This window comes from Salvelinus namaycush, chromosome 16, assembly GCF_016432855.1.
Source record: "Salvelinus namaycush isolate Seneca chromosome 16, SaNama_1.0, whole genome shotgun sequence".
Classification (NCBI taxonomy): domain Eukaryota; kingdom Metazoa; phylum Chordata; class Actinopteri; order Salmoniformes; family Salmonidae; genus Salvelinus; species Salvelinus namaycush.
In genome coordinates, this window is record NC_052322.1 from 2,041,341 (window position 1) to 2,065,920 (window position 24,580).

General features: G+C 45.9%; 1 protein-coding gene across 3 annotated transcripts in view; it reads left to right on the top strand.

Annotated features, from left to right (window-relative positions):
* The window catches only part of LOC120060898 (retinoic acid receptor alpha), a 214,618-nt gene extending 191,528 nt beyond the window's left edge, over nt 1-23,090 (top strand). For all 3 annotated transcript variants that reach the window (XM_039010321.1, XM_039010320.1, XM_039010322.1), the window contains 7 exons: nt 3,244-3,392; nt 11,227-11,368; nt 16,003-16,163; nt 19,491-19,667; nt 20,036-20,240; nt 21,340-21,498; nt 21,825-23,090. In XM_039010321.1, the coding sequence (XP_038866249.1) occupies nt 3,244-3,392; nt 11,227-11,368; nt 16,003-16,163; nt 19,491-19,667; nt 20,036-20,240; nt 21,340-21,498; nt 21,825-22,027 (1,196 nt within the window). In that variant the 3' untranslated portion in view covers nt 22,028-23,090. The remainder of the gene's footprint in view (nt 1-3,243; nt 3,393-11,226; nt 11,369-16,002; nt 16,164-19,490; nt 19,668-20,035; nt 20,241-21,339; nt 21,499-21,824) is intronic.
* The last annotated feature ends 1,490 nt before the right edge of the window (nt 23,091-24,580 follow it).

The following is a 24,580-nucleotide window of genomic DNA, read 5'->3' on the forward strand; positions in this document are numbered from 1 at the left end:
CTTCGATGAAGATCAGATCAAATGTTATGACCAATTTCTGCATGAATCCAGGTAATTCCGAAGGTTTCACATCATTTTCTTTCCACTGTAAAGCACGCTCTTCATTTCACCCTTTACAGCTTCATAATGTAAATAATGTTTAGTTCCCCTGAACAGTTGAGACAGTCGCGTGTTTGTAAATGGCACAGCGGGAGAAGATGGGCCCAGCTGTGTATTGATGGGTCGCTTTTATATTGAAATATTTGCTTAAATATAGTGATCAGGGACGTGCAGCTGTAGTTTTACGTTAGTGCAACACATTCAGAAGAAAATAGCTTCGTTTTCATGAACAGACGTGGACCGCTGTTTGGCTGGCAGCCACAGAGGTACACTTATTTTGTTGTTGCAAAAACGATGCATGACCATCATATTTGTGTATGTTTATCATAGAATGACTAGCCAGCGACACTTCCTAATATTTTGCTTAGTTATTTTACCAGAGAAAAGTAGTCTGTCTACACCCAGAAAAATGCTACACATCAGTCCTAGTGCTCAAACATGTGTCCGATGCCCGGCAGAAATTACAAGCAGAAGCATGTTAGATCTGCGTTTACGAAACGCTGCATGAGATTTCTGAGCCGTATTATATTGCTTTCAGAACAACAGTTCTGCGTTGACGTGACCCCTAACTTGCTACTTGTCTAAGTAATTCACTCATTTAATAAGGTGACAGGGCATCGTATTGTGTAAGGTAAGCGTTCTGCCGTGTTTGAGAAGTCAAAGCCCTTTGGATGAGTTGTCTGTACACCGTCACCATCATGCTTCACCGTAGGGATGGTGCCAGGTTTCCTCCAGACGTGATGCTTGGCATTCAGGCAAAAGAGTTCACTCTTGGTTTCATCAGACCACAGAATCTTGTTTCTCATGGTCTGAGAGTCCTTTAGGTGCCTTTTGGCAAACTCCAAGTGGACTGTCATGTGCCTTTTACTGAGGAGTGGCTTCTGTCTGGCCACTCTACCATAAAGGCCTGATTGCTGGAATGCTGCAGAGATGGTTGTCCTTCTGGTTCTCTCATCTCCACAGAGGAACTCTGGAGCTCTGTCAGAGTGACCATTGGCTTCTAGGTCACCTCCCTGGCGAAGGCCCTTTTCCCCCGATTGCTCAGTTTGGCCGTGCGGCCAGCTCTAGGAAGGTTCTTGGTGGTTCCAAACTTCTTCCATTTAAGAATTATGGAGGCCACTGTGTTCTTGGGGAACTTCAATGCTGCAGACATTTTTTGGTACCCTTCCCCAGATCTGTGCCTCAACAAAATCCTGTCTCAGAGCTCTACGGACAATTCCTTCGACCTCATGGCTTGGTTTTTGCTCTGACATGCACTGTCAACTGTGCATATATATAGACAGGTGTGTGCCTTTCCAAATCATGTCCAATCAATTGAATATACCACAGGTGGACTCCAAGTTGTAGAAACATCTCAAGAATGATCAATGGATGCACCGGATCTCAATTTCGAGTCTCATAGCAAAGGGTCTGAATAGTTATGTAAATAAACTATTTCTTTATTAATTTTTTTTAATTTGCAAAAATTTATAAAAACCTGTTTTTGCTTTGTCATTATGGGTTTTGTATGTATGGTATTGTATGAGAAAATGTTGTATTTAATCCATTTTAGAATAAGGCTGTAAAAAAAAAAAATAATAATAATAATTTAAATGGGAAGGGGTCTGAATACTTTCCGAATGCACTGTATGTATAACTTTATGAGCTGCATCGCCTGTCGTTGCAATTTGGTTATTTTCGTTTTTCATCGTTAGCATATTTAGCTAGCAGCCTCCGTAGAAATTCGCTATTACTTTTGCACATTTTCGTAGCATTCTGGTAACAAATGCCCAATGGTCTTTTCTTTTTTTTGGCGCCCCCTTGTGTACTAAGCCGTAAATCCCAGAATGAGAGAAGGACGGTATGACGATATGAAAATCTGGAAACCACCCAACCCTACTGGTGGCCATTGTGAATGTACCCATAGGAGCAAAGGAAGTTAAAGCAGGAAGTGTACCCATCAATATGTGTTGTGATTTGTTTATTCAACTCAACTTACATTACAAAAAAATACTTTCCATTACATCAGTTAACATCATTTGAGTGAACATTCTACATTACCATGGAAGTTATTGGATCACAATACCAGGCAGCCATTGCGAGTGTACCCATGAGTTTACCAGTCAAATTGCCAGGGTTAGAGATTCCAAACCTGTTCATTTCATTCTGTGTGTGCCTCTGCTGGATTTTTGCGGGTGTTGCCTAGGTAACCGAAGACTCGTTTGCAAACACCTTGCTTGTTTCTGCCAGGAGTAAAAAAACGTTTGATCACGTTAAGAGTCCATGTTACCGCAGAAAATGACTCGAATGCCTGGCCGCACCGTCTTCAGTCAGCTGTTCGTTCCTATCTATTTCAAGAATAAGTAACAAGGGAATTCCGACTGATTATCTCAGTTAATTCTCCCGTCTTAAGCCTTGTTTGTTTTCAGGGCCAGGAATGAGAACAAGAGAAAGAGAGAGGGAAAGAGAAAGAGAAAGTGGGGGAGAGTGACTCCTGTCTTTAGTCTTGTTTATTATTTCACCCCAGAGAGATGGAGAGAGAATACAAGTGCGGGAGAGAGAGAGAGAGGATGAGGGCAAGAGAGAGAGTGAAAGTTGGGAGGGTGACTCCGCGTGGACAGCCTTGGTGTCTGGTTCTCAATGTCCACCTTGACCTTAGCTTAGGTCACCTTCCCGTTTCTCTCCTTGAGAAAACAACACGATGACCTCCATTCCGCCCGCACACCCTCGGCCACACACACTTAACTCTTACACAACAGAGCGTAATGGACGCCAGTCCAGCAGAGCATTCTTCCCCGCTCGAAGCACCATTCATTCACACACAGCCTAGAGAGCGAACTATTATGTCTTGTTCCTTCCCTGATGGGTGAGCCAGTTTCTCTCGACAGCCATTCCAGGACACCCTTATCTGTGTCCTCCACTGCTAACGTTGTCTTGATTGATACGTGGAACCACTAAGGTTACTGGTAAACAAGAATGGCCTGCTTTTCTCTTCTCTGCATCTCTGGACTTGCTTTGATTCACTGTGCCAAGTGCTCTTGGAGACTCTCGACGATATCCAGAGTAGCCTTTCTTGTCCGGGATACGGAAGTAGCCTGCCAGGATATTGTCCTTGTCCTCTGTCACTGAGTGTGTGTGTGCCTCCCTCTCTTTTCTCTCCCGCAGCGATAGAGACACAGAGTACCAGCTCAGAGGAGATAGTGCCAAGCCCGCCGTCGCCCCCTCCTCCCCCGAGGGTCTACAAGCCCTGCTTCGTGTGCCAGGACAAATCCTCAGGATACCACTATGGAGTCAGTGCCTGCGAAGGCTGCAAGGTGAGACGCACCCTTACATAGCCATCCATTCCACTCTGTTCTATACTATTTGATCCAGGGTTCAATCGTCGGTTGCTTCTGAGGGGTTTCCTGTGAACGGGCTGGACCAATGCATATTGGGGTGCCCATGTTGATATTTATAACACTTGTCCTGGTTTGGAATGGTAGTACCCAGTCCCAGGAGACCATCACCCTAAGGCCCTACTATAATCCTACTATAAAGCATCAGCATTATCTGAAGTTCAGAATATACATAGATTGGTTGGGGTGCATTTGGGGACGCCCTATAAAGAGTGAACTGGGCCATTTGCTTATGTCATCGCTTATGGCACCCCTCCTATATCTATACATGATGGGACTGTCAGATCTGGGCTATGCTTCAATATTGCACTATACAGTTCTCATTAACTATATGAGGAATTGTTTCTTTAAGTGGCTTCAGTTTGAGTGTCTAGCTGCTGTATCTGTCCAACTCCAAATGAAGTCATTGTCTTGAGTGGGTGTTCCTGCCAGGTGGCATTCTGCACTCTGAAGTGGTATCTGGCTCCTGCTTCCTTATCTGCAGTACTGCGTTTCATAAGACGGGGTCGTGGAGTTGTGTAAGCCTGCGAAAGCTTGCGTCAGCAGTGGTGCTCTGGAGGACTCGCTGTTCATCTGCCATGCATGGAGGTTGAGGGCAGGGCGATGGCCTGAGACTGGCAGGCAGAGGGAGAGGGAGGCTGGATGACTGGCTGTGGTGGTGACAGGTGCCCATTAGGCCTGCCTCACATGGCTGGGCCCAGGGAAGATAACACCTGGCTTGTAGGGGGAATGGCTGGAGAGAGGGAGGGACGGGGAGAGGCGCTGCAGGATGGGAACCTGGTTGCATCCAGGGTGGAGATGAGGGGATTAGGTAGATGGTGAGAAGGAAAGGAGGAGAGGACAGATGAGAAGATGGAAAGGACAGGACCGGAGAGGAGGCGAGTCGAGATGATGGAAAGGGGAGGGGGAAAAGAGTAGAGTTTCTTGAGCACACAGTCCTGTTTTAACACAGTAGCACGAGGCAAGGTCTCGCCTCTGTGCGTTCATTGAAACTTAACCTACCCTCTAAAAGAAATGTATACGAAGTAAATAAAGCCTTAACCTGCCTTTTGGGGGGGGGGGGCAGAAAAGCCCCACTTGACGGAGTTGCCTGTTGCACGTCCTCAATAGCTTTTAATGTGTCTCTTAACTTCACAATAATAGGCCCTGATTTAAATAGGCTAAGGTTTGCGTGCGTGTGTGTGTGGTCTCAGTCAGTGTGAAAGCATGGGTATGACTTTGTTGGCTGTATCAGAAACCAACTGACACCCATGCTCGTGTCACTTTCCTGCTCTGCTTAAGCTCACTGACTCAGGATGCTGTGCGTGCACACGTACATGTTTGCGTGCACATCCCTTCCGGGTGGTAGCTACCCCAACGCCAGCTGCTAGTCTCCGCCCCCCAGCCGGGCGTCCTGGGGAGAGCAGAACTTTGAAGAATTCTGCCTTCGCCCCCCGCCTCCCCTCTCCTAGTCTTCTAAACAGGAGACGAGTGAACTTTGTATCCTCAATCATTCAATACAACAGGTGTATTCAGACCCCTTGACTTTTTCCAGATTTTGTTATGTTACAGCCTTATTCTAAAATTGATTTTTAAAAACAAACAATAGCCCATAATGACGAAGCGAAAACTGTTTTGGGGGATTTAAAATAAAAAAACATACCTTATTTAAGTAAGTATTCAGACTTTTTGCTCAGGTGCATCCTGTTTACATTGATCATCCTTCAGATCTTTCTACAACTTGATTGGAGTCCACCTGTGGTAAATTCAATTGATTGGACATGATTTGGAAAGGCACACACTGTCTATATAAGGTCCCACAGTTGACATTGCATGTCAGAGCAAAAACCAAGCCATGAGGTCGAAGGAATTGTCCGTAGAGCTCCGAGACAGGATTGTGTCGAGACACAGATCTGGGGAAGGGTACCAAAAATGTCTGCAGCATTGAAGGTACCCAAGAAAACAGTGGCATCCATCATTCTGAAATGGAAGTAGTTTAGAACCACAAAGACTTTTCCTAGAGCTGGCCCCCCGGCCAAACTGAGCAATCAGGGGGAGAAGGGCCTTTGTCAGGGAGGTGACCAAGAAGCCGATGGTCACTCTGACAGAGCTCCAGAGTTCCTCTGTGGAGATGGGAGAACCTTCCAGAAGGACCATCTCAGCAGCACTCCATCAATCAGGCCTTTATGGAAGGTTGGCCAGACGGAAGCCACTCCTCACTAAAAGACACATGACAGCCCGCTTGCAGTTTGCCAAAAGGCACTTAAAGACTCTCAGACCATGAGAAACAAGATTCTCTGGTCTGATGAAACCAAGATTGAAGTCTTTGGTCTAAATGCCAAGCTTCCCGTCTGTAGGAAACCTGGCACCATGGTGGTGAAAACATCAATACTGTGGGGATGTTTTTCAGCGGTAGGGACTGGGAGACTAGTCAGGATTGAGGCAAAGATAAACAGAGCAAAGTACAGAGAGATCCTTGATGAAAACCTGATCCAGAGCGCTCAGGACTTAAGACTGGGGTGAAGGTTCACCTTCCAACAGCACAACGACCCTAAGCACACAGCCAAGACAATGTAGGAGTGGCTTCGTTACAAGTCTCTGAATGTCCTTGAGTAGCCCAGCCAGAGCCTGGACTTGAAACCGATCAAACATCTCTGGAAAGACCTGAAAATAGCTGTGTAGCAACGCTCCCCATCCAAACTGACAGAGCTTGAGAGGATCTGCAGAGAAGAATGGGAGAAACTCCCCAAATACATGTGTGCCAAGCTTGTAGAGTCATACCCAAGAAGACTCGAGGCTGTAATTGCTGCCAAAGGTGCTTCAACAAAGTACTGAGTAAAGGGTCTGAATAGTTATGTAAATGTGATATTTCAGTTCTTATTTTTAATAAATTAGAAAAAATGTCAACCTGTTTTTCTTTGTCGTTATGGGGTATTGTGTGTAGATTGATGAGGAAAAAATACAATTGAATCAATTTTAGAATAAGGCTGTAACGTAACAAAATGTGGAAAAAGTCAAGGGTCTATATACTTTCCGAAGGCACTGTATATACGGCCACTCATCGGAGACCGGGGTAAGTTGAGGGTTAGCAATTTAGCATTTCCTTAACTAGCCCATCTACAAAACCCAACCCTAGGGTGCGGTGAGGAATAATGTCAGACCAAACTACTTAGAGACGGCTCATTTGTTTGTTGTTGAAGCGGAGTCTCTTTTTTTCTCTCTCTCGTTCCCTGTCGTTCTCCCAGATATAAACAAATTAACATAAAATGTGTACGCTCTCCTCATTTATTGTCTCGGAGGCATCGATGCACAGCATGAAGCCTTTTTTTTTTTGCGACGTAAAGACACTTAACATCTTAAGGCCCCGCCATCGCTCCTCTCTCTAATGTTGCAGTCTTTTTAGCTGGCCTTGTTAAAGATTCACATCTTTAGTAATGTGCCTGTCGTAGGGTTGGCCGATTTTTAGATCAAATTCATTTGAATTCGTTTTAGCACGATATTCCAAATGCCAGTATCACGAGAATCATTTGTTATTATGTCCGCTTGTTCTCATGTTGTCTTTTTGGTCTGGTCTCCTTCGCTACTTCTGTGCTGTGTGCATCTTTCCATTTACACACACACACACACACACACACACACACACACACACACACACACCAAGCCCCTCTTCCTGCCACTCACAACAACAAAGATGAGAGCTCACTTCTTCCTCTGTGACGAGCGGTTTCAACTCGCTATTTGCATTTGAGCATTGGTCCAACCGAATCGGTCATATGGACACCGGAACACATTGAGACATTATTTCTAACGAACCCTTTTTATGTCTCAACCCCTCAAATTGCACGCACAGCAGACGCTACTAAAACGGGAGTATCAATAAACATTGATTCTGGGAAATGTATGTTCAGTTTTGTCGGTACCGCTAGCAGCATTTTAGCCAAAAACCATTATACTAGCTGTATAGTCTGTGTTTTATACATGTGCAATAAACATGAAACACAATTATATAAGGATTTGGCAACTCTTTCATATTCTGAGAAGTAAGGTAGGGCACTTGATTTCAACATCGGAACAAAGTGGACAGGCTAGCATGCTGTTCAAACAGTTGGAGACGGACAGGGTGTGTTTATAGCAGTTCCACTGTTCTACCATGTTAGCTAGCTAATAGATCCAAGTTGGCTAGACTTTAAATATAAAGATTAGCTGGCAACTCACTAGCACACGGGCTTTTGCTTGATTTGTTTGAGATCTGTGTTAATGTTCTATAATGGCTGCTACAAGAAGTTGGTCATTATTAGTGAATGTGCATTATGCATGGTTCTGGTTAAATTAGTAACAAAAAGGGCATTTTCATAGACTGATCAGTAAAAAGCAGAGTAAACAACACACACCCACATACGCATACAAATGTAGAAACGCGCGCACACACATCCCCCACATTTAAAAACCCCCCACAAAATGTTAATCACAGCGCAGATGGTTCGCCTGCTCTTTCTCTTCGCTAATGATAGGAGTGTGTTCAGTCTTTTGCGTGTCGAATATCCAAACCTGCTTTACTGAAGTTGCGAGACCTTGCAAGCCAAGAAATTCTGTTTTTACATTTTTAATTTAACCTTTGTTTAACTAGGCAAGTCGGTTAATATCAAATTCTTATTTACAATGACGGAACAGTGGGTTGACTGTCTTGTTCGGTGGCGGAACAACAGATTTTTACCTTGTCAGCTCAGGGATTCGATTCACCAACCTTTCGGTTACTGGCCCAATGCGCTAACCACTAGGCTACCTGCCGCCCATACATCAGGTGCATATCTACAGTACACAGAATGGATTGTACAAGCCACACACACACACACACACACACACACACACACATATTTAACACCCCCCCCCCCCCCCCCCCCCCCATCTCCTCCATTCCTCCCTCCCCCCTTCATCTCTCCGCGCTCCTCTCCTCAGAACGCTGCAGGGTGGCTGACAGGCCTGCTGAGGGCTCTTGTCGTCTGGCGGATTAGCGCTTATACAAAAAGAGGCTTAAGGCGCCCAGGAAGCAATGACTCCTAATGGGGATGGGGAGGGCGGGGGAGGGACAATGGCTAACCATGAGGAGAGGTCCAATCCCCAGGGCCACCTGAGGCGTGGTATTGGAGGGATTGGTTGTCCCCTTTTTTATATGTCAAAGGGACTGGGTCAATCCTCCCGTGGCCAACAGGGTCAAGGTCAGGGCACCAACGGATCACAGGGAGACACACCAGGGTCACTGGCAGGTCGTTAGATATCGGCTATTGATTGGCTTTGAAGCCGTAGCTTGTTGTCCTGTCGTGTATTTTGTTTATGTTATGACTGTGGATCCTAATTTGTTTTAGAGATAGGGCCTAGATGTAAGTAATGGAGTCTCACACTCACTATAAAATGGACATATTTTCTGTAGTCAGGGCCAAGTCTTAATGCTACGCATGTTTTTGTAGGTATTTGTTAGTGCTTTAATGCAATACTAACAAGCCATTGTTCAAATATATCTTTCATGCCAAAAATCTCTAATTAGTGCTTGGTAACAGAGTCTCAGCCAGTTTCCATCTATTCTGGGACGGCATACAAACCTGCATAACATGCGGTTCTTTGGTGATAATCCATTAAAGGAGAAGTTATTTTTTTACAACCAAATCTGTTTGCTTTTTTAAATGTAAATGGTATGTTATAGAAGAGTCCAGGCACCTTTTTTGTGATTTCACTTGTTTTTGATAAACTTACCCCAGACAGTGAATAACTTCCTCATTCTCGTTGTGCAGTATGGGGGCCCTGAAAAAACCATGAACAGAAAAACGACAAAGTTCTCAGTATAGTGATGCGGTACTTTAGATGTTGTACATATGAAAATGTGTCATTCCAAACTTAATCTGAAACGTTATATTCAATCTTGTGCGACTCGAGCTGTTTCCCCTGCTCCGCTGTGCAGGCCGGGTGTGTCCGTATACATCGGATCCACATCAACGGGACTGCAGTAGAGAGAGTCAGACGTTTTAAGTCCCTCCGCGCCCAAATCACAGAGGACTTGAGTTGGACCAACAACACCACCACTCATGTCAAGAGGGTGCAACTGCGCCCCTTCTTCCTAAGGCTGCTAAAGAAATGCCACCCCCGGGTCCTCTCAATACTACCACTGCACCATCGAGAGCGTCTTGACCAGTTGCATCACGGCCTGGTACAGGAATCACTCCATCTACGACCGCAAGGCCCTCCAGTACATCACTGGGGCCGTGTTCACAGCCATCCAGGACATCTACTTGAAACGGTCATTGAGGAAGTCCCGCCGCATCATCAAGGACCCCACACACCCCATCAACGAGTTGTTCACTTCCTTATCGTCGGGCAGACTGGTTCGGAGCATAAGGGCTGATACCGACAGGCTCACAGACAGTTTCTGTCTACAAGCCATCAGACTGCTAAACACATGAACTGGACAGACCACCTGAACTGACTCGCCGCACCTTAGCGCGCACACACCCACATAGACACATATATACACGTACACACACATTCATGCTACACACACATCACACCTGCTGCTACCAAACTCTTATTTACTATTGCTAATACTGCATAATTTAAACACTTGCCCACCAATCCCTCTTTCCCTGATACAAGTGTAAATATTGCACTATAATTTATACCTTCCTATATTATACTTATGGTTAAATGTTTATTCTACTGAGTCGTGTACTTTATGTTTTTGTATTCTTATATTTTATTTCTTATTGTTGTTGCATTGTCGAAGGAACCTCTAAGTAAGCATTTCGTTGGACAGTATATACAATGTGTGTCCTGTACATACGACCTAATAAAACGTGAAACACGTCCCACCAGCCTCCCATCTCTCTTCTCAGGAGGGGAGGACCAGGAGAGCGAAGGATAGATGGTGATCCAGGAAGGACAAATTGTGGTCTTTAGTGCATGGGCCATCTGTCGACCAGAGAGCTAATCTCCTCTTGGCATCTTCTACAGTATCTGCCTTTGTGCCATATTGCGTTCTTTGGGAATACACAAAGTGGGTAGATGCCTCGGATGGTCGACATTGTATTGCTATGGTTTTTAGGTTTTGCAGCTTTGAGACTCATGGTTTAGTGTTGTGTATTGTGATATCCATTCTTGATTCAATTCTAAAAAGACAAAGGTTTCACTCTAGTGTCTATTCTTCACAATGAGAGACGGGTCCATTTTGATGTGCTTTCTTGCGCCCCCCCCTCCTCCCGTCCTTTCATTTTGTTTCAGATGTCCGCTCATCCTTTTAGATTCAGAGTACTTGTAAGCGTTTTAAACCAATGTTCTCTCTGTAATGATGTTGGCCTCCACCCAGAATTGTTTTTGCCGGGCCATATCAAGATTTAAAGTAGGGCATTGATAGGTAGCTAGAGGCTAGTAGACTCTGCGTTTTGTATCCCCAACCCGTTTTGACTTACTTAACATCCTTAAAGCATCTCTCAATGTCCCTAATGCTCCATTGCCAAGGTAGGAAGGTGATCTCATGAGATGGCAACATGAGTTAATATTTTATTCTCCTACCGATGACTCATTGCTAAGACTTTCAAGAGCTTAGTGTTTGGTAGCTCGTTGCCTTTAATTGTGGAGCATATGGCCACACTCCAGTACTGTTATCTGTAGGTTCTTGAATCTACACACACACACTCACTGACAATGTCTCTCTCCTTCCTTCCCATCTCTTTTCTCTTGCTCCCTCTTTTTCTTCTCCTATCTCTCTCTCCGTCCCTCTATCCTCCAGGGCTTCTTTCGGAGGAGCATCCAGAAGAGCATGGTGTATACGTGTCACCGGGAGAAGAACTGCATCATCAACAAGGTCACCAGGAACCGCTGCCAGTACTGCCGGCTGCAGAAGTGCTTGGAAGTGGGCATGTCCAAGGAGTGTGAGTAGTAGTGCACTACTATATTACACTACAACAACCTGCCAGTGCCAACCCTAACCTCGGTACACTATACACTACACCCTTCCAGTCATGCCATCAACCACACTACAGTCAGAGGGCATGACGTCATCCAAACTATTCACAGACGATCGGGACAGTCCTTTCATTTCCGTTCGACTGGGTCCCATCTGGGATGAAATGTCTATGTATTTGATTGAGTTCTGATTGATAGTATATCACTGAACTACACTACACCAGCCACTCCAGCCTGTAACCTCTGAGCCAACAGGCAACACGTACTCCGATCCCCATCGTTCTCTGTCATAAAACCTCATAACTGTGTACGTGTGCGTGCGGCACTGGCCCAATACACAGCTTGGCTTTGCACAGTAATGGTGGTAGCTTGGTGGGCCTCTGTGATGAATATGTTAGCACCTGCGGAGAGTGAAAGAGCAGGCTTCGCCTCTGATCAGGGCATCCCGGGGGCTGTGTGAACACACACACACACACACACACACACTGTCAGACCACATAAGCTAATTGGTGGAGGTGAGAGGGAAGACCAATGGCCGGAGGGGCCTTACCTCAGCCTACCAACACACACACACACACATGTCCAAACTGTATACATAGCAAATATACTCACGCAGGCAAGCACACACAGACCCTCTCAGCCCTTTCCCTCCTCCATCCCTCTCTCTGTCGTCTCTCTGCTATGGCATTTACCCTCTTCATGACACTGTAATGCTCTGCGAGTTCCCCACGCGGCGGGCTGTCTGAGGCTTACTGCAAAGTAAGTTATCCTCAGCGCTCCTTACCTCTGAACGGGCCCATTAATCATGGTTATAACGATCACGGCAGGCAGCTCTGCAACGCCCACAACAGGGACAGACGGGGGAGATACTGCACGGCTGATGTTAAAAAACAACCGAGACAGGCTCAGATGTTTCTTCTGTCCATCTCCCTAAGGGCTAACTTCTATGTCAAGTTAAATAAGAGCCCATATAGGTTCACTCTTACTCCCATACTCCCTCCTATTTAGTCGTTGTGTCTGTGTGTGTTTGTGCTAGAGGGTTATGTTGGTGTCTGGTAAGTGAGGGTGTAGTGTTGATTTGTGTCCCCGTGTCCTGGCTGATAACTTTGGCCGTGTCGCGGCGCTACTTCGAAGGGGGTGGTGGTGGTGGTGGTGGGGGGAGGATCTGGCCATCTGGGGGCCTGCGGGGAGCCACCGTGGAGGCTGGGAGGAGCGTCCACTCTGCTAGGGGACATCTCGGTGACCTTGCGTCCGCTCGACAACTCCGGCATCACTGCCAGTGCCAGGTGGCCATGCCAAGGCAGAGAGAGGGAGAGGATGAAAGAGGGATGGGGGTTAACACGGAAAGCCTGAGAGAGCCCGAGTGGTGTCAAGGAAAGGCAGGGCTGGTAAATGCTCTTTTTCAATGTCAGTGTCGACTTTTTTTTCTTTCTTTTTTCTTAGGCGTTCCGTTGAAACTGACAAACCTGCTGGTGATTACTGTATGCGTGTAGAATGTTGAGTTGATTTATGTTATGAAGTTCGGGGGGGGGGGGGGGGTGTATTTGGTTTCTAACTAAGTGAGTCAGATGTACTACATGTTTTCCCGTTTGTATGATGTCTATTGTCTACCGGTGAATTTGTGTGTAGAATATAGTCTGTGTGCGACAGAGAATGTGCCCATTCAAGTTGTAGGATTTGTTGAGTCGTGTTTTGAATTTGGTTATTAACATTCAGGTTATATGATAGTCCATTTCAGTATACATGACCCCATCCTACCAGCATAAACTTTTCCCCCCGTGTTACTGTGGTAGGGTGTGTGTGGTTGTGGGGGTGACTTTACTGTGCTAGGGGGAGCCCTGTGTTAGTTAGTTTGTGCCCTGTCAAGGGGGTAAACCTGTACCCCTCCTTTGTCGCCTCAGCTCCTCGCTCCAGCTCCAAAGGCGGGATTGTGTTGGGCCCCCAGCCGCCGCCCCCACCATTGGAGACCGGGAGGGGACAGACTGGGGGGCCAGGGGCGGACAGGGCAGCTCCCCCGGGTAAGCAGCCACTCCCCCAACCCCCCTTCCTCTGTCCCCTCTTCCCTCCATCCCTCATCCCCTGTTTTCATCTCCAGCATGTATGAGGGGAAGAGGAGGGTAGGAGCGGGAGGGAGAACACGTTTCATCGTTGCTCCGCCACTACAGAGCGGCGAGGGAGAGGCAGGCAGGAGAAGCAGGGGAACATTGACATATTTATCTTTCCATTGAATTTCATCTGTGTGACGGACGACCTGTCGCAGTTTTCATTTTCCTCCCTCAAATTATCTGTCTGTCTGCCGGCCCCCTCTCTCTTTCTCGTACACACAGGCATATACACACGTGCACATATTCATACAGATTCATGCAGACACATTGTCAGAAGCAGCCTTTTATATTATGAAATCCACGATTGATGGGTGTCTGTGTATTGCTTCTAGCATACCGCACACAATACAATACTGTTCACTACAATCAAGATACTGCTAGTGTGTGGGTCATATCAGTGGGCAAGACGATGCTACACGGTCGTACCATTTGAGAATGCTAGACATAATCCCTCGTAGATCAAACAAAGGATTCACGTAGACACTATTCACGGTTTACACACACACACACAAAACAATGCGGACGGCTGTTGTATTTCTCCTCCTCGCTAGCCCTGCTATGGATCTCCCACCAGTTATTGCACGCGGCAATTCTCCATGACTGATCGCGAGGCCCGGCTAATGGTTCTTTAATGACTGCATTAAATTGTGTTGTGCGGCTTATGATTGCGGTGCCAATTTGTCAGCACGGGTAATGTCTCTGCGTTAAGGATGCCCTACTTTTATTTAGGAATTAATTTAACGTCTCCAGCGGACCCCTAATGGCGACGGGGCCGCTGAGTCACTTTGACAGCCACAGAGAGCAGGGGAGGGCCCGAGACACTCTCTCACGAACACACATGCACACACATTCTCACATCACTTAGAATTCTCAGCTCTCCTCACCTGGCAGTTCCTTTTAAAGGTGGATGGACTTCGTGGTAAGGACAAATAGCAGTTGGCAATGCATAGCTGTGTAGATGTAAAGAAGTGCTTTTTTTTAAGGCTAATTTCATCTACAGTCCCTTGGGTCTTTGTGATGTGATGGTGAGCTTACTTAGCAACGCAAACGTTCTGCTGTTGTGTAATGTTTGACTTCTAGACTTGAAGCCCCCCCTGTCTCTCTCGAAGATCCAAGGGAGGAAGGCCTGTCTGCGAACTGATTAATGAGCGTTGTCCCTGTATGGTGAATCCCTCTCTGGCTGGCCCAGGGCCAGTCCCCCCTGTCAGATGTTGCCCCTTAGACAGACACTAATCTATGGTCCGTTTTGTGTACCCCTCTTAATGGTTAAGGTTAGGATTTGGACATGGGGAAGCTGATCCAAGATCTGTAAGGGTAACCTCGGTCGAGGTCTGGGACCGCTGGGTCTGCACAGAAACGACACCACTAACCGGGGCTACAGCTGGTGACTGGAGAAAGAGGGAGGAGAGAAGAGGGGAAACAAAAACACAGGGAAGAGCTATCAGATAACACGTGACGCTTGTAGAGAGAGAGCGGGACACAGACAGGGGGAGCAAGCTAGCTCGTGAGGATTAGACGAGAGCAAGAGAGGAATGTGTGACGGCAAGGAAGAAAGAGAAAGAATGAGTGAGCGCGAATGCTGGAGGGGGTTGTGCGGGGGTGTGGGCTCAGCCGAGCCCTTTAAACCATTACTGCCTGGATATTTGTCATATTATGTTATTAGATTAGCCGGGGCCTCTAATGAAAGCAGTAGCAATTTATCAGCATTACGTATAACCTTATCCGCCAACGCTATTTATCACCTAACCTGCCCCCCTTCAACCCCCTGTCAGACCTATACACCCTGAGGAGGGGGGAGGGAAGGACCGGAGAGGGCTGGATATACCCTAATGGCTTTCCAATGCTTAAAACAGCGACGGCTGGTGTGTTTGTCATTTCGGGAGTAAGTGTAGCTACATTCGCAGAGGGAATGGCATTTCTCCAGCTTTCTTTTTGGATTATTCCAGGGCTTTTCCTCAGTGATATCGCTCTCCCCCCTTCGCTGACCTCTCATGGTCGTTTATCTTCCCAGCTGGGATCAGAGCTGGAATGTGTTGTGGTAGCTTCTTAGCTACAGTGGCCCTCGCAGCTTTTTCGTTCTCCTACCTCAACTTAATCATCCTCTTCCGTCGTGTACCTGTCCTGCTAGCTAGCCTACCTACACTACCTCCTGCTCTTGCCCTTTTGCTACCTCTTGTTTATATCTCAGTCCCCTCTTGGTTTCGGTTTAGATACGCACGCAATTTGAGTACTGTTCCACGATTTGTTCCCCCAACGCAAGTGAAGTCCTGGGTGCTTCACCCATGGTTTAATTTCACTAATGGTCTTGCCATTCTTTCTGTCACTATCAGAATTGCTTTCTAGCTAAGGCGGGAAATGCAGTATCCTTCCTAGACTGTTTGTAAAGCCCCCTTTTCAACAAACCTTTTTATTTTTTATTTAACTTCTACATTCCACTCCTAAATATCCGCCCTGTATCTAAACCCTGCTTCTCTTCCTTCTCTCTCTCCCTTCAGCGGTGAGGAATGACCGGAACAAGAAGAAGAAGGATGAGAAGAAGCAGGAGTGCCCGGAGAGCTACGTGCTGAGCATTGAGACGGAGCAGATGATTAACAGGGTCAGCAAGGCGCATAAGGAGACCTTCCCTTCGCTCTGCCAGCTGGGCAAATACACCACGGTGAGCACCACAATACTTAGAGAACGAGTGTGTGTTTGTGTATGTGCAATCTTATAGACAAACCAGTGCAGTGGATTCACTCATCTGTCGTTTGATATTGTAGCCCTTTCCTGCAGTCAAAAGACCTAGTGGCCTCATGGGTGGAATGTTATTAATATTTTTCATGATTCATTAAAAAAATCCAGTTTTTCTATGTCAAACGGTTTTGTTATTTCAGTCTTCTGTGATATATATAAAGTGTAATATTGGCATGCAAACTCAAAATGGAATACATTTCAACTCTATATCGGACAGATATGATACAGGTGTCTTTTATTTATTTTTTTGCAAAAGTTTTTAAAAATAAACTGAAATATCACATTTACATACACTTAGGTTGGAGTCATTAAAATTCATTTTTCAACCACTCCACACATTTCTTGTTAAGTCATTTTTCCAACAATTGTTTACAGACAGATTATTTCACTTATAATTCACTGTGTCACAGTTCCAGTGGGTCAGAAGTTGACATACACTAAGTTGACTGTGCCTTTAAACAGTTTGGAAAATTCCAGAACATGATGTCATGGCTTTAGAAACTTTTGATAGGCTAATTGACATCATTTGAGTCAATTGGAGGTGTACCTGTGGATGTATTTCAAGGCCTACCTTCAAACTCAGTGCCTCTTTGCTTGACATCATGGGGAAATCCTAAGAAATCAGCCAAGACCTCAGAAAAACAATTGTAGACCTCCACAAATCTGGTTCATCCTTGGGAGCAATTTCCAAATGCCTGAAGGTACCATGTTCATCTGTACAAACAATAGTATGCAAGTATAAACACCATGGGACCACGCAGCCGTCATACCGCTCAGGAAGGAGACGCGTTCTGTCTCCTAGAGATGAACGTACTTTGGTGCGGAAAATGCAAATCAATCCCAGAACAGCAGCAAAGGACCTTGTGAAGATGCTGGAGGAAACAGGTACAAAAGTATCTATGTCCACAGTAAAACGAGTCCTATATCGATATAACCTGAAAGGCTGCTCAGAAAGGTAGGAGCCACTGCTCCAAAACCACCGTAAAAAGCCAGACTATGGTTTGCAACTGCACATGTGGACAAAGATCGTACTTTTTGGAGAAATGTCCTCTGTTCTGATGAAACCAAAATAGAACCGTTTGGCCATAATGACCAGCCGAAGAACACCATTCCAACCGTGAAGCACGGGGTGTCAGCATCATGTTGTGGGGGTGCTCTGCTGCAGGAGGGACTGGTGCACTTCACAAAATAGATGGCATCATGAGGGAGGAAAATTATGTGGATATATTGAAGCAACATCTCAAGACATCAGTCAGGAAGTTAAAGCTTGGTCGCAAATGGGTCTTCCAAATGGACATTGACCCCAAGCATACTTCCAAAGTTGTGGCTTAAGGGCAACAAAGTCAAGGTATTGGAGTGGCCATCACAAAGCCCTGACCTCAACCCTATAGAAAATGTGTTGGCAGAACTGAAAAAGCCAAAATTCACCCAACTTATTATGGGAATCTTGTGGAAGGCTACCCGAAACGTTTGACCCGAGTTAAACAATTTATAGGCAATGCTACCAAATACTAATTGAGTGTATGTAAACTTCTGACCCACTGGGAATGTGATGAAAGGGAAAAAAAGGGTAAAAGTTGAAATATATTAGTCTGACATTTCACATTCTTAAAATAAAGTGGTGATCCTAACTGACCTAAGACAGGGAATTTGTACTAGGAATAAATGTCAGGAATTGTGAAAACAACTGAGTTTAAATGTATTTGGCTGTATGTAAACTTCTAACTTCAACTGTAAGTATTCAGACCCTTTAATCAGTACTCTGTTGAAGCACCTTTGGCAGTGATTACACCCTTGAGTCTTCTTGGGTATCAATCTCTGTCAGGTTGGATGGGGAGCGTTGCTGCACAGCTATTTTCAGGTTCCTCCAAAGATGCTCGATCCGGTTTATGTCCGGGCTCTGGCTGGGCCACTCAAGGACGCTCAGAGACTTGTCCTGAAGCCATTCCTGCATTGTCTTGTCTGTGTGCTTAGGGTTGTTATTCTGTTGGAAGGTGAACCTTCGCCCCAGCCTCAGGTCCTGAGCGCTCTGGAGCAGGTTTTCATCAAGGATCTCTCTGAACTTTGCTCCGTTCATCTTTCCCTCGATCCTGACTAGTCTCCCAGTCCCTGCCTCTGAAAACATCCCCACAGCATGATGCTTCCACCACCGTGCTTCACCGTAGGGATGGTGCCAGGTTTCCTCCAGACGTGACACTTTACATTCAAGCAAAAGAGTTCAATCTTAGTTTCCTCAGACCAGAGAATCTTGTTTCTCATGGTCTGAGAGTCCTTTAGGTGACTTTTGGCAAACTCCAAGCGGGCTGTCATGTGCCTTTTACTGATGAGTGGCTTCCGTCTGGTCACTCTACCATAAAGGCCTGATTTTGTGGATTGCTGCTGAGATGGTTGTCCTTCTGGAAGGTTCTCCCATCTCCACAGAGGAACTCTGGAGCTCTGTCAGAGTGACCATCGGGTTCTTGGTCACCTCCCTGACAAAGGCCCTTCTCCCCTGATTGCTCAGTTTGGCCGGGAGGCCAGCTCTAGGAAAAGTCTTTGTGGTTCTAAACTACTTCCATTTCAGAATGATGGATGCCACTGTGTTCTTGGTACCCTTCCCCAGATCTGTGTCTCGACACAATCCTGTCTCGGAGCTCTACGGACAATTCCTTCGACCTCATGGCTTGGTTTTTGCTCTGACATGCACTGTCAACTGTGGGACCTTATATAGACAGGTGTATGCCTTTCCACATGTCCAATCAATTCAAATTTACCACAGGTGGACTCCAATCAAGTTGTAGAAACATCTCAAGGATGATCAATGGAAACAGGATGCACCTGAGCTCAATTTTGAGTCTCTTAGCAAAGGGTCTGAATACTTAAATAAATAAGGTATTTCTACAAATGTGTTTTCGCCTTGTCATTATGGGGTATTGTGTGTAGATTGATGAGGACATTTTTTATATAATCCATTTTAGGATAAGGCTGTAACGTAACAAAATGTGGAAAAGGGTAAATGGTCTGAATACTTTCCAAAGGCATCGTATTATTTTAAGACTACAAAGAAACACACTGTGTGACCCTGATTTAGCCCACTGCAGTAAAAGGTTTACCGAATGATTCTTCTAAGTGTTGTTTAAGAATTGCTTCAGAACCTTATTGGTGCTGCTACCTTTTATTCTCATCTCCAGAGTACATGCATTTGATAACACTTCGTCCACTAAAGACTTGTTAGCACTCAAACTCTAACTCGTCTCTCCCTCTCGTTCAGAGTAACAGCTCGGAGCGGCGCGTGGCTCTGGACGTGGACCTGTGGGACAAGTTCAGTGAGCTGTCCACCAAGTGTATCATCAAGACGGTGGAGTTCGCCAAGCAGCTTCCTGGCTTCACCACGCTCACCATCGCTGACCAGATCACCCTGCTCAAGGCCGCCTGTCTGGACATACTGGTAAGGACCGCCTTTGGTTCGCTCTACTAATGGTGGTCTGGAACAAAATCCTGCACACCATCTCAGATCGCTCTTCGGGATCAGGTTTGAGTCGCTCACCAACACTGGTCCTGGTCCATCTGAGGGGGGAGTACAGGCGTTTGTTCCAGCATTAAAACACCATATCACCTTAATTAGTTGAAACTAATGTATTAGTGCTGGGGTGGTGTAAAAACCTGCACACCATCTAGTTGTTCAGGCCCAGGATTAGTGAGTGGTGACCACTGACGTGTCAGCTACTTATCCATTCATCCCTGTGCTATTGCATGATTGGCCCACATATTGGATTTGTTGACATGCTCAACAAATCCTACGCCCTGCTCCTTCAGATTCTGCGGATCTGCACGCGCTACACGCCGGAGCAGGACACCATGACGTTCTCGGATGGCCTGACGCTAAACCGGACCCAGATGCACAATGCCGGCTTCGGACCTCTCACCGACCTGGTGTTCGCCTTCGCCAACCAGCTCCTCCCCCTGGAGATGGATGATGCTGAGACGGGACTGCTCAGCGCCATCTGTCTGCTGTGTGGAGGTACTGCGGCTGTTTGGACTTACCCAATACCACTGCGTATACACACGCACCCATACACAGTGATTGAAGCTGATAATGACATTGTGTCCAGGTAGGGTAGGGGTTCATCTGCCTCATCTTCATTTGGCTGTGAAGGTGTCGCTGTCTTAAACAAATAGGTCTGGTCACATCTCTTCTCATTATAGGCCGCTAACACTATCGTATTCCAGCATTCACACATTGGACAGGCACAAAACTAGGAATGTAGACTAGTGCTGTATCTTGAGAACCATTTAGTGGTTAAACCTCTAGAGTCTAAGCCGAGGGGGTTCCAAGCTAACATATGGAATTGTTTTAAGATGGTCATACCAAGGATCATTTATCTATTTGATTTAGAATTTTAAGACCCCTTAAGGTATCAAAGAAATATAGGATTATTATCATTATTTGATGAAACATTGAATTTGGCATTACTGCTATTATCCCATAGAACCACATTGAATAACAGATTCACTACGTGGAACAATAGATAGTCCAAAAAATACATCTAAAGAAAGTTTGTTCTGAAGTGTCTGTCCTATATCTGAGAGATATAAGACAGATCAGGAAACTATGACATGTATTCATCCCCTTATTTCAGGCACTAAACTATCTCCATTTTTTAAAACTGGTCCCGGGGGACCTGCAGACGAGTCTTGTGAGGCTGTGGGTGTCCTAATGTGTGAGTCTCAGCTTTCCACATAGGGGTCATATTAGTGTGTAGGCCAAACCGTTCGGACGCTACAGACGCTTTCACGAGAATACCGATTTTGGGGGATTTCCTCGTGGTCTGACAGACACCGCTCCATCTCTGCCACCTTTCACCGCAGATACGGCGGATGATTCGATTTTCCACAGGGCCGTGGAAATTGTAGGCAGGTTGATAGTAAAAACGTTACAATGTGTACTTAGACATTCTCAGTATTGACCTACCTGGAGATAGTTCAGGAGGTGTAGCTAATCTGGTAACGTAGTGCAAATACGATGAACCGCATTGTAGAATACAGCCTGGTGTGAGCTCTGTTTTATCACATTCCACCTGACTGAACACACCCAGGTAATTGTGTTTGGCTGTGTGTAGATCGGCAGGACCTGGAGCAGGCAGACAAGGTGGACGTACTACAGGAGCCCCTACTGGAGGCTCTGAAGATCTACGTGAGGAAGAGGAGGCCTCACAAACCGCACATGTTCCCCAAGATGCTGATGAAGATCACCGACCTGAGGAGCATTAGCGCCAAAGGTGAGGCAGTCCGAGACGTCGATCGACACACAGCTGTGGGTCAGCCATATACTTCTGTGTCAATTAGCCTTATGTTATATTGTCTACGATGTATCGCAATTAAGGTACTTACTTTGCAATGTCCGTGAACGTTTAAACTGTCCGTAAAGGATTGTAAAGGTCTACATGATCTATACTGTCATTGCAAATTCAATGTAGATCCAAGTCAAATGTGACTAATTCATAAAGGGGTTGAATGCCGACAACAGACTAACACCGTATATTGGTCCTCCTACCTAATCGATGCCTTCCTCTTCCCCTCTGCCCCCCCCCCCACCCTTCCTCAGGAGCCGAGCGTGTCATCACCCTGAAGATGGAGATCCCGGGCTCCATGCCCCCTCTCATCCAGGAGATGCTGGAGAACTCTGAGGGTCTGGAGAGCGGGGCCGCGGGCACCCGGACCAGCGGAGCCCCCCCGGGCAGCTGCAGCCCCAGCCTGTCCCCCAGCTCCGCCCAAAGCAGCCCCAGCCCCACCACACAGTCGCCGTAGCAAGCCCTCCTTTTTCCTCATTCACTTCAATCTCCCTGTGGGTTTGGGGGTGTCCTCGCTGGACACAGAGACCGGCGTGCTCTTAAGTGTTCCTCCCCCCCGCGTGACACACCCTCTCCTGCTCCTCCCCCTCAAAGACACTGTCTGGAAAAGGTGGCGGCGGGATTTCTCTGAATGACCATACTGGAACACTGCTGACATCTCCCCCACGCCCCTCTCTCCCCACCTCTGCCTGAAAGACTGAGGGCAAGAACTGGAAGGAGCCGTCCGAGTTGTGAACACTGGTCCACTCAGGGAGGCTGGCGGGAAATGGGGACAGACAAACGGACAGGACAAACAGCGAGACTAACACCAGACACCTTTTTTGCGTTTCTCAGAGGAGGACTGCAGGCATGGACTTGTCAAAGAAGACCACACAAAAAGACTGGGTCTTTCTACTTTTCCAACTTGGAAAAAACAGATTTCGTACAAAAGATATATAAATATATATAGAAAAGTAAGGAACTATTGTGATTGACTTGTACATGATGGAGTAACAGGTTAGACAAGGTTATAATTGTTGTTGATTTAAATGCTCTTATGTTCCTCCACTGTTTTAATCGTTTCATACTCATGAGAGTATCAAAAGAGAACTGTTCCGTTGTTTTATCACATACCCAATGTTCTAATTAACAAAAGTCAAGAAGTTGAAATAGCTTTTTCAATTCACAGACACGACACAGACATGCACAGAAAAGAGTTCCGAGAAATGTCGCACACTATTCCGGGTCGGGTTTGTTTTTCCTCTTTGTTGTTGCCGCAATGAGAATGGAAGAAAAAAAATGATTGTATGAACTTGGTTGTATGTTATGGTCCCAGGTCCTTCAAGATATCAGATTAATGAAGATTCTTTATTTTAAGTTGCCTTTGAGTTCATGTATATAAGCTGTATTCATTTCTTTAAACTGAAAAGTTTAGCCTTAACCTGATTTTTTTTTAAACTAAAAAAATGAATACCTTTCGTGTTTTGTTCATAGATTTCTGTTTCAAGAAAAAGAAAAATAAATGAGCACTTTTTACTGAAGGAAATTCATCCCCTTAAATGAGGGACAGGTCCATATTTATCACTATGATTCTGACATACAGCAGCCACAATTTAGTTCATTCTCACTCCTTAAATTACAACAGATTTCCATGAATAGAAAAGAAAACCATGGCACTCATATTGAGGCTGTATGAGGATTTGTAGCTGAACAAAGAAGGGGGTTTGGGGATCCAGACTCGTTGTGGAGAAGAAATGTTATTTGGCTGGAATGATGTGGATGGGTAACCAGGCAAGGTTTGGAGTTGGAGGGTTGAGATCCAGGTGCTGGGTTTGTCCAACAAGGCACAGAGACTAGGCACAAATGGATTACAGTGTGAAGGAAGGAGTACAGTACACTGCATTTCCAAGAAGTGATTAGTATAAGAAGCTTCAAAATGATATGTGGTTTGGGGAGTAATCTCCCTGTTGATGGTGAAAGAAGTTGACTAAAGTTACCCTTGTTGGCTATGCTTTTGCAACTATAGTGCAACCGGTAAGTATTCACTTTCACTTTTTCCACATTTTGTTACTTTACAGCCTTATTCTAAAATGGATTAAATTATGTTTTCCTTCATCAATCTACAGACAATACCCCATAATGATAAAGAAAAAACAGGTTTATAGACATTTTTTGCAACAAAAAAAGTGTATATATTCAGTATTCAGACCCAAAGTACTCAGTACTTTGTTGAAGCACCTTTGGCAGCAATTACAGCCTCGAGTCTACAAGCTTGGCACACCTGTATTTGTGGAGTTTCTCCCATTCTTCTCTGCAGATCCTCTCAAGCTCTGTCAGTTTGGATGGGGAGTGTCACTGTACAGCTATTTTCAGGTCTTTCCAGAGATGTTCGATCGGGTTCAAGTCCGGGCTCTGGCTGGGACACTCAAGGATATTCAGAGACTTGTTCCGAAGCCACTCCTGCGTTGTCTTGTCTGTGTGCTTAGGGTTGTTGTCCTGCAGGAATGTAAACCTTCACCCCAGTCAGGTCCTGAGTGCTCTGGAGCAGGTTTTTGTCAAGGATCTCTCTGTACTTTGCTCCGTTCATCTTTCCCTCAATCCTGACTAGTCTCCCAGTCCCTGCCGCTGAAAACATCCCCACAGCATGATGCTGCCACCACCGTGCCTCATCGTAGGGATGTATTGGCCAGGTGATGAGCGGTGCCTGGTTTCCTCCAGACGTGCTGCTTGGCATTCAGGCCAAAGAGCTCAATCTTGGTTTCATCAGACCACAGAATCTTGTTTCTCATGGTCTGAGAGTCCTTTAGGTGCCTTTTGGCAAACTCCAAGCGGGCTGTCATGTGCCTTTTACTGAGGACTGGCTTCCGTCTGGCCATTCTACCATAAAGGCCTGATTGCTGGAATGCTGCAGAGATGGTTGTCCTTCTGGTTCACCCATCTCCACAGAGGAACTCTGGACCTCTGTCAGAGTGACCATTGGCTTCTTGGTCAACTCCCTGACCAAGGCCATTCTCCCCCGATTGCTCAGTTT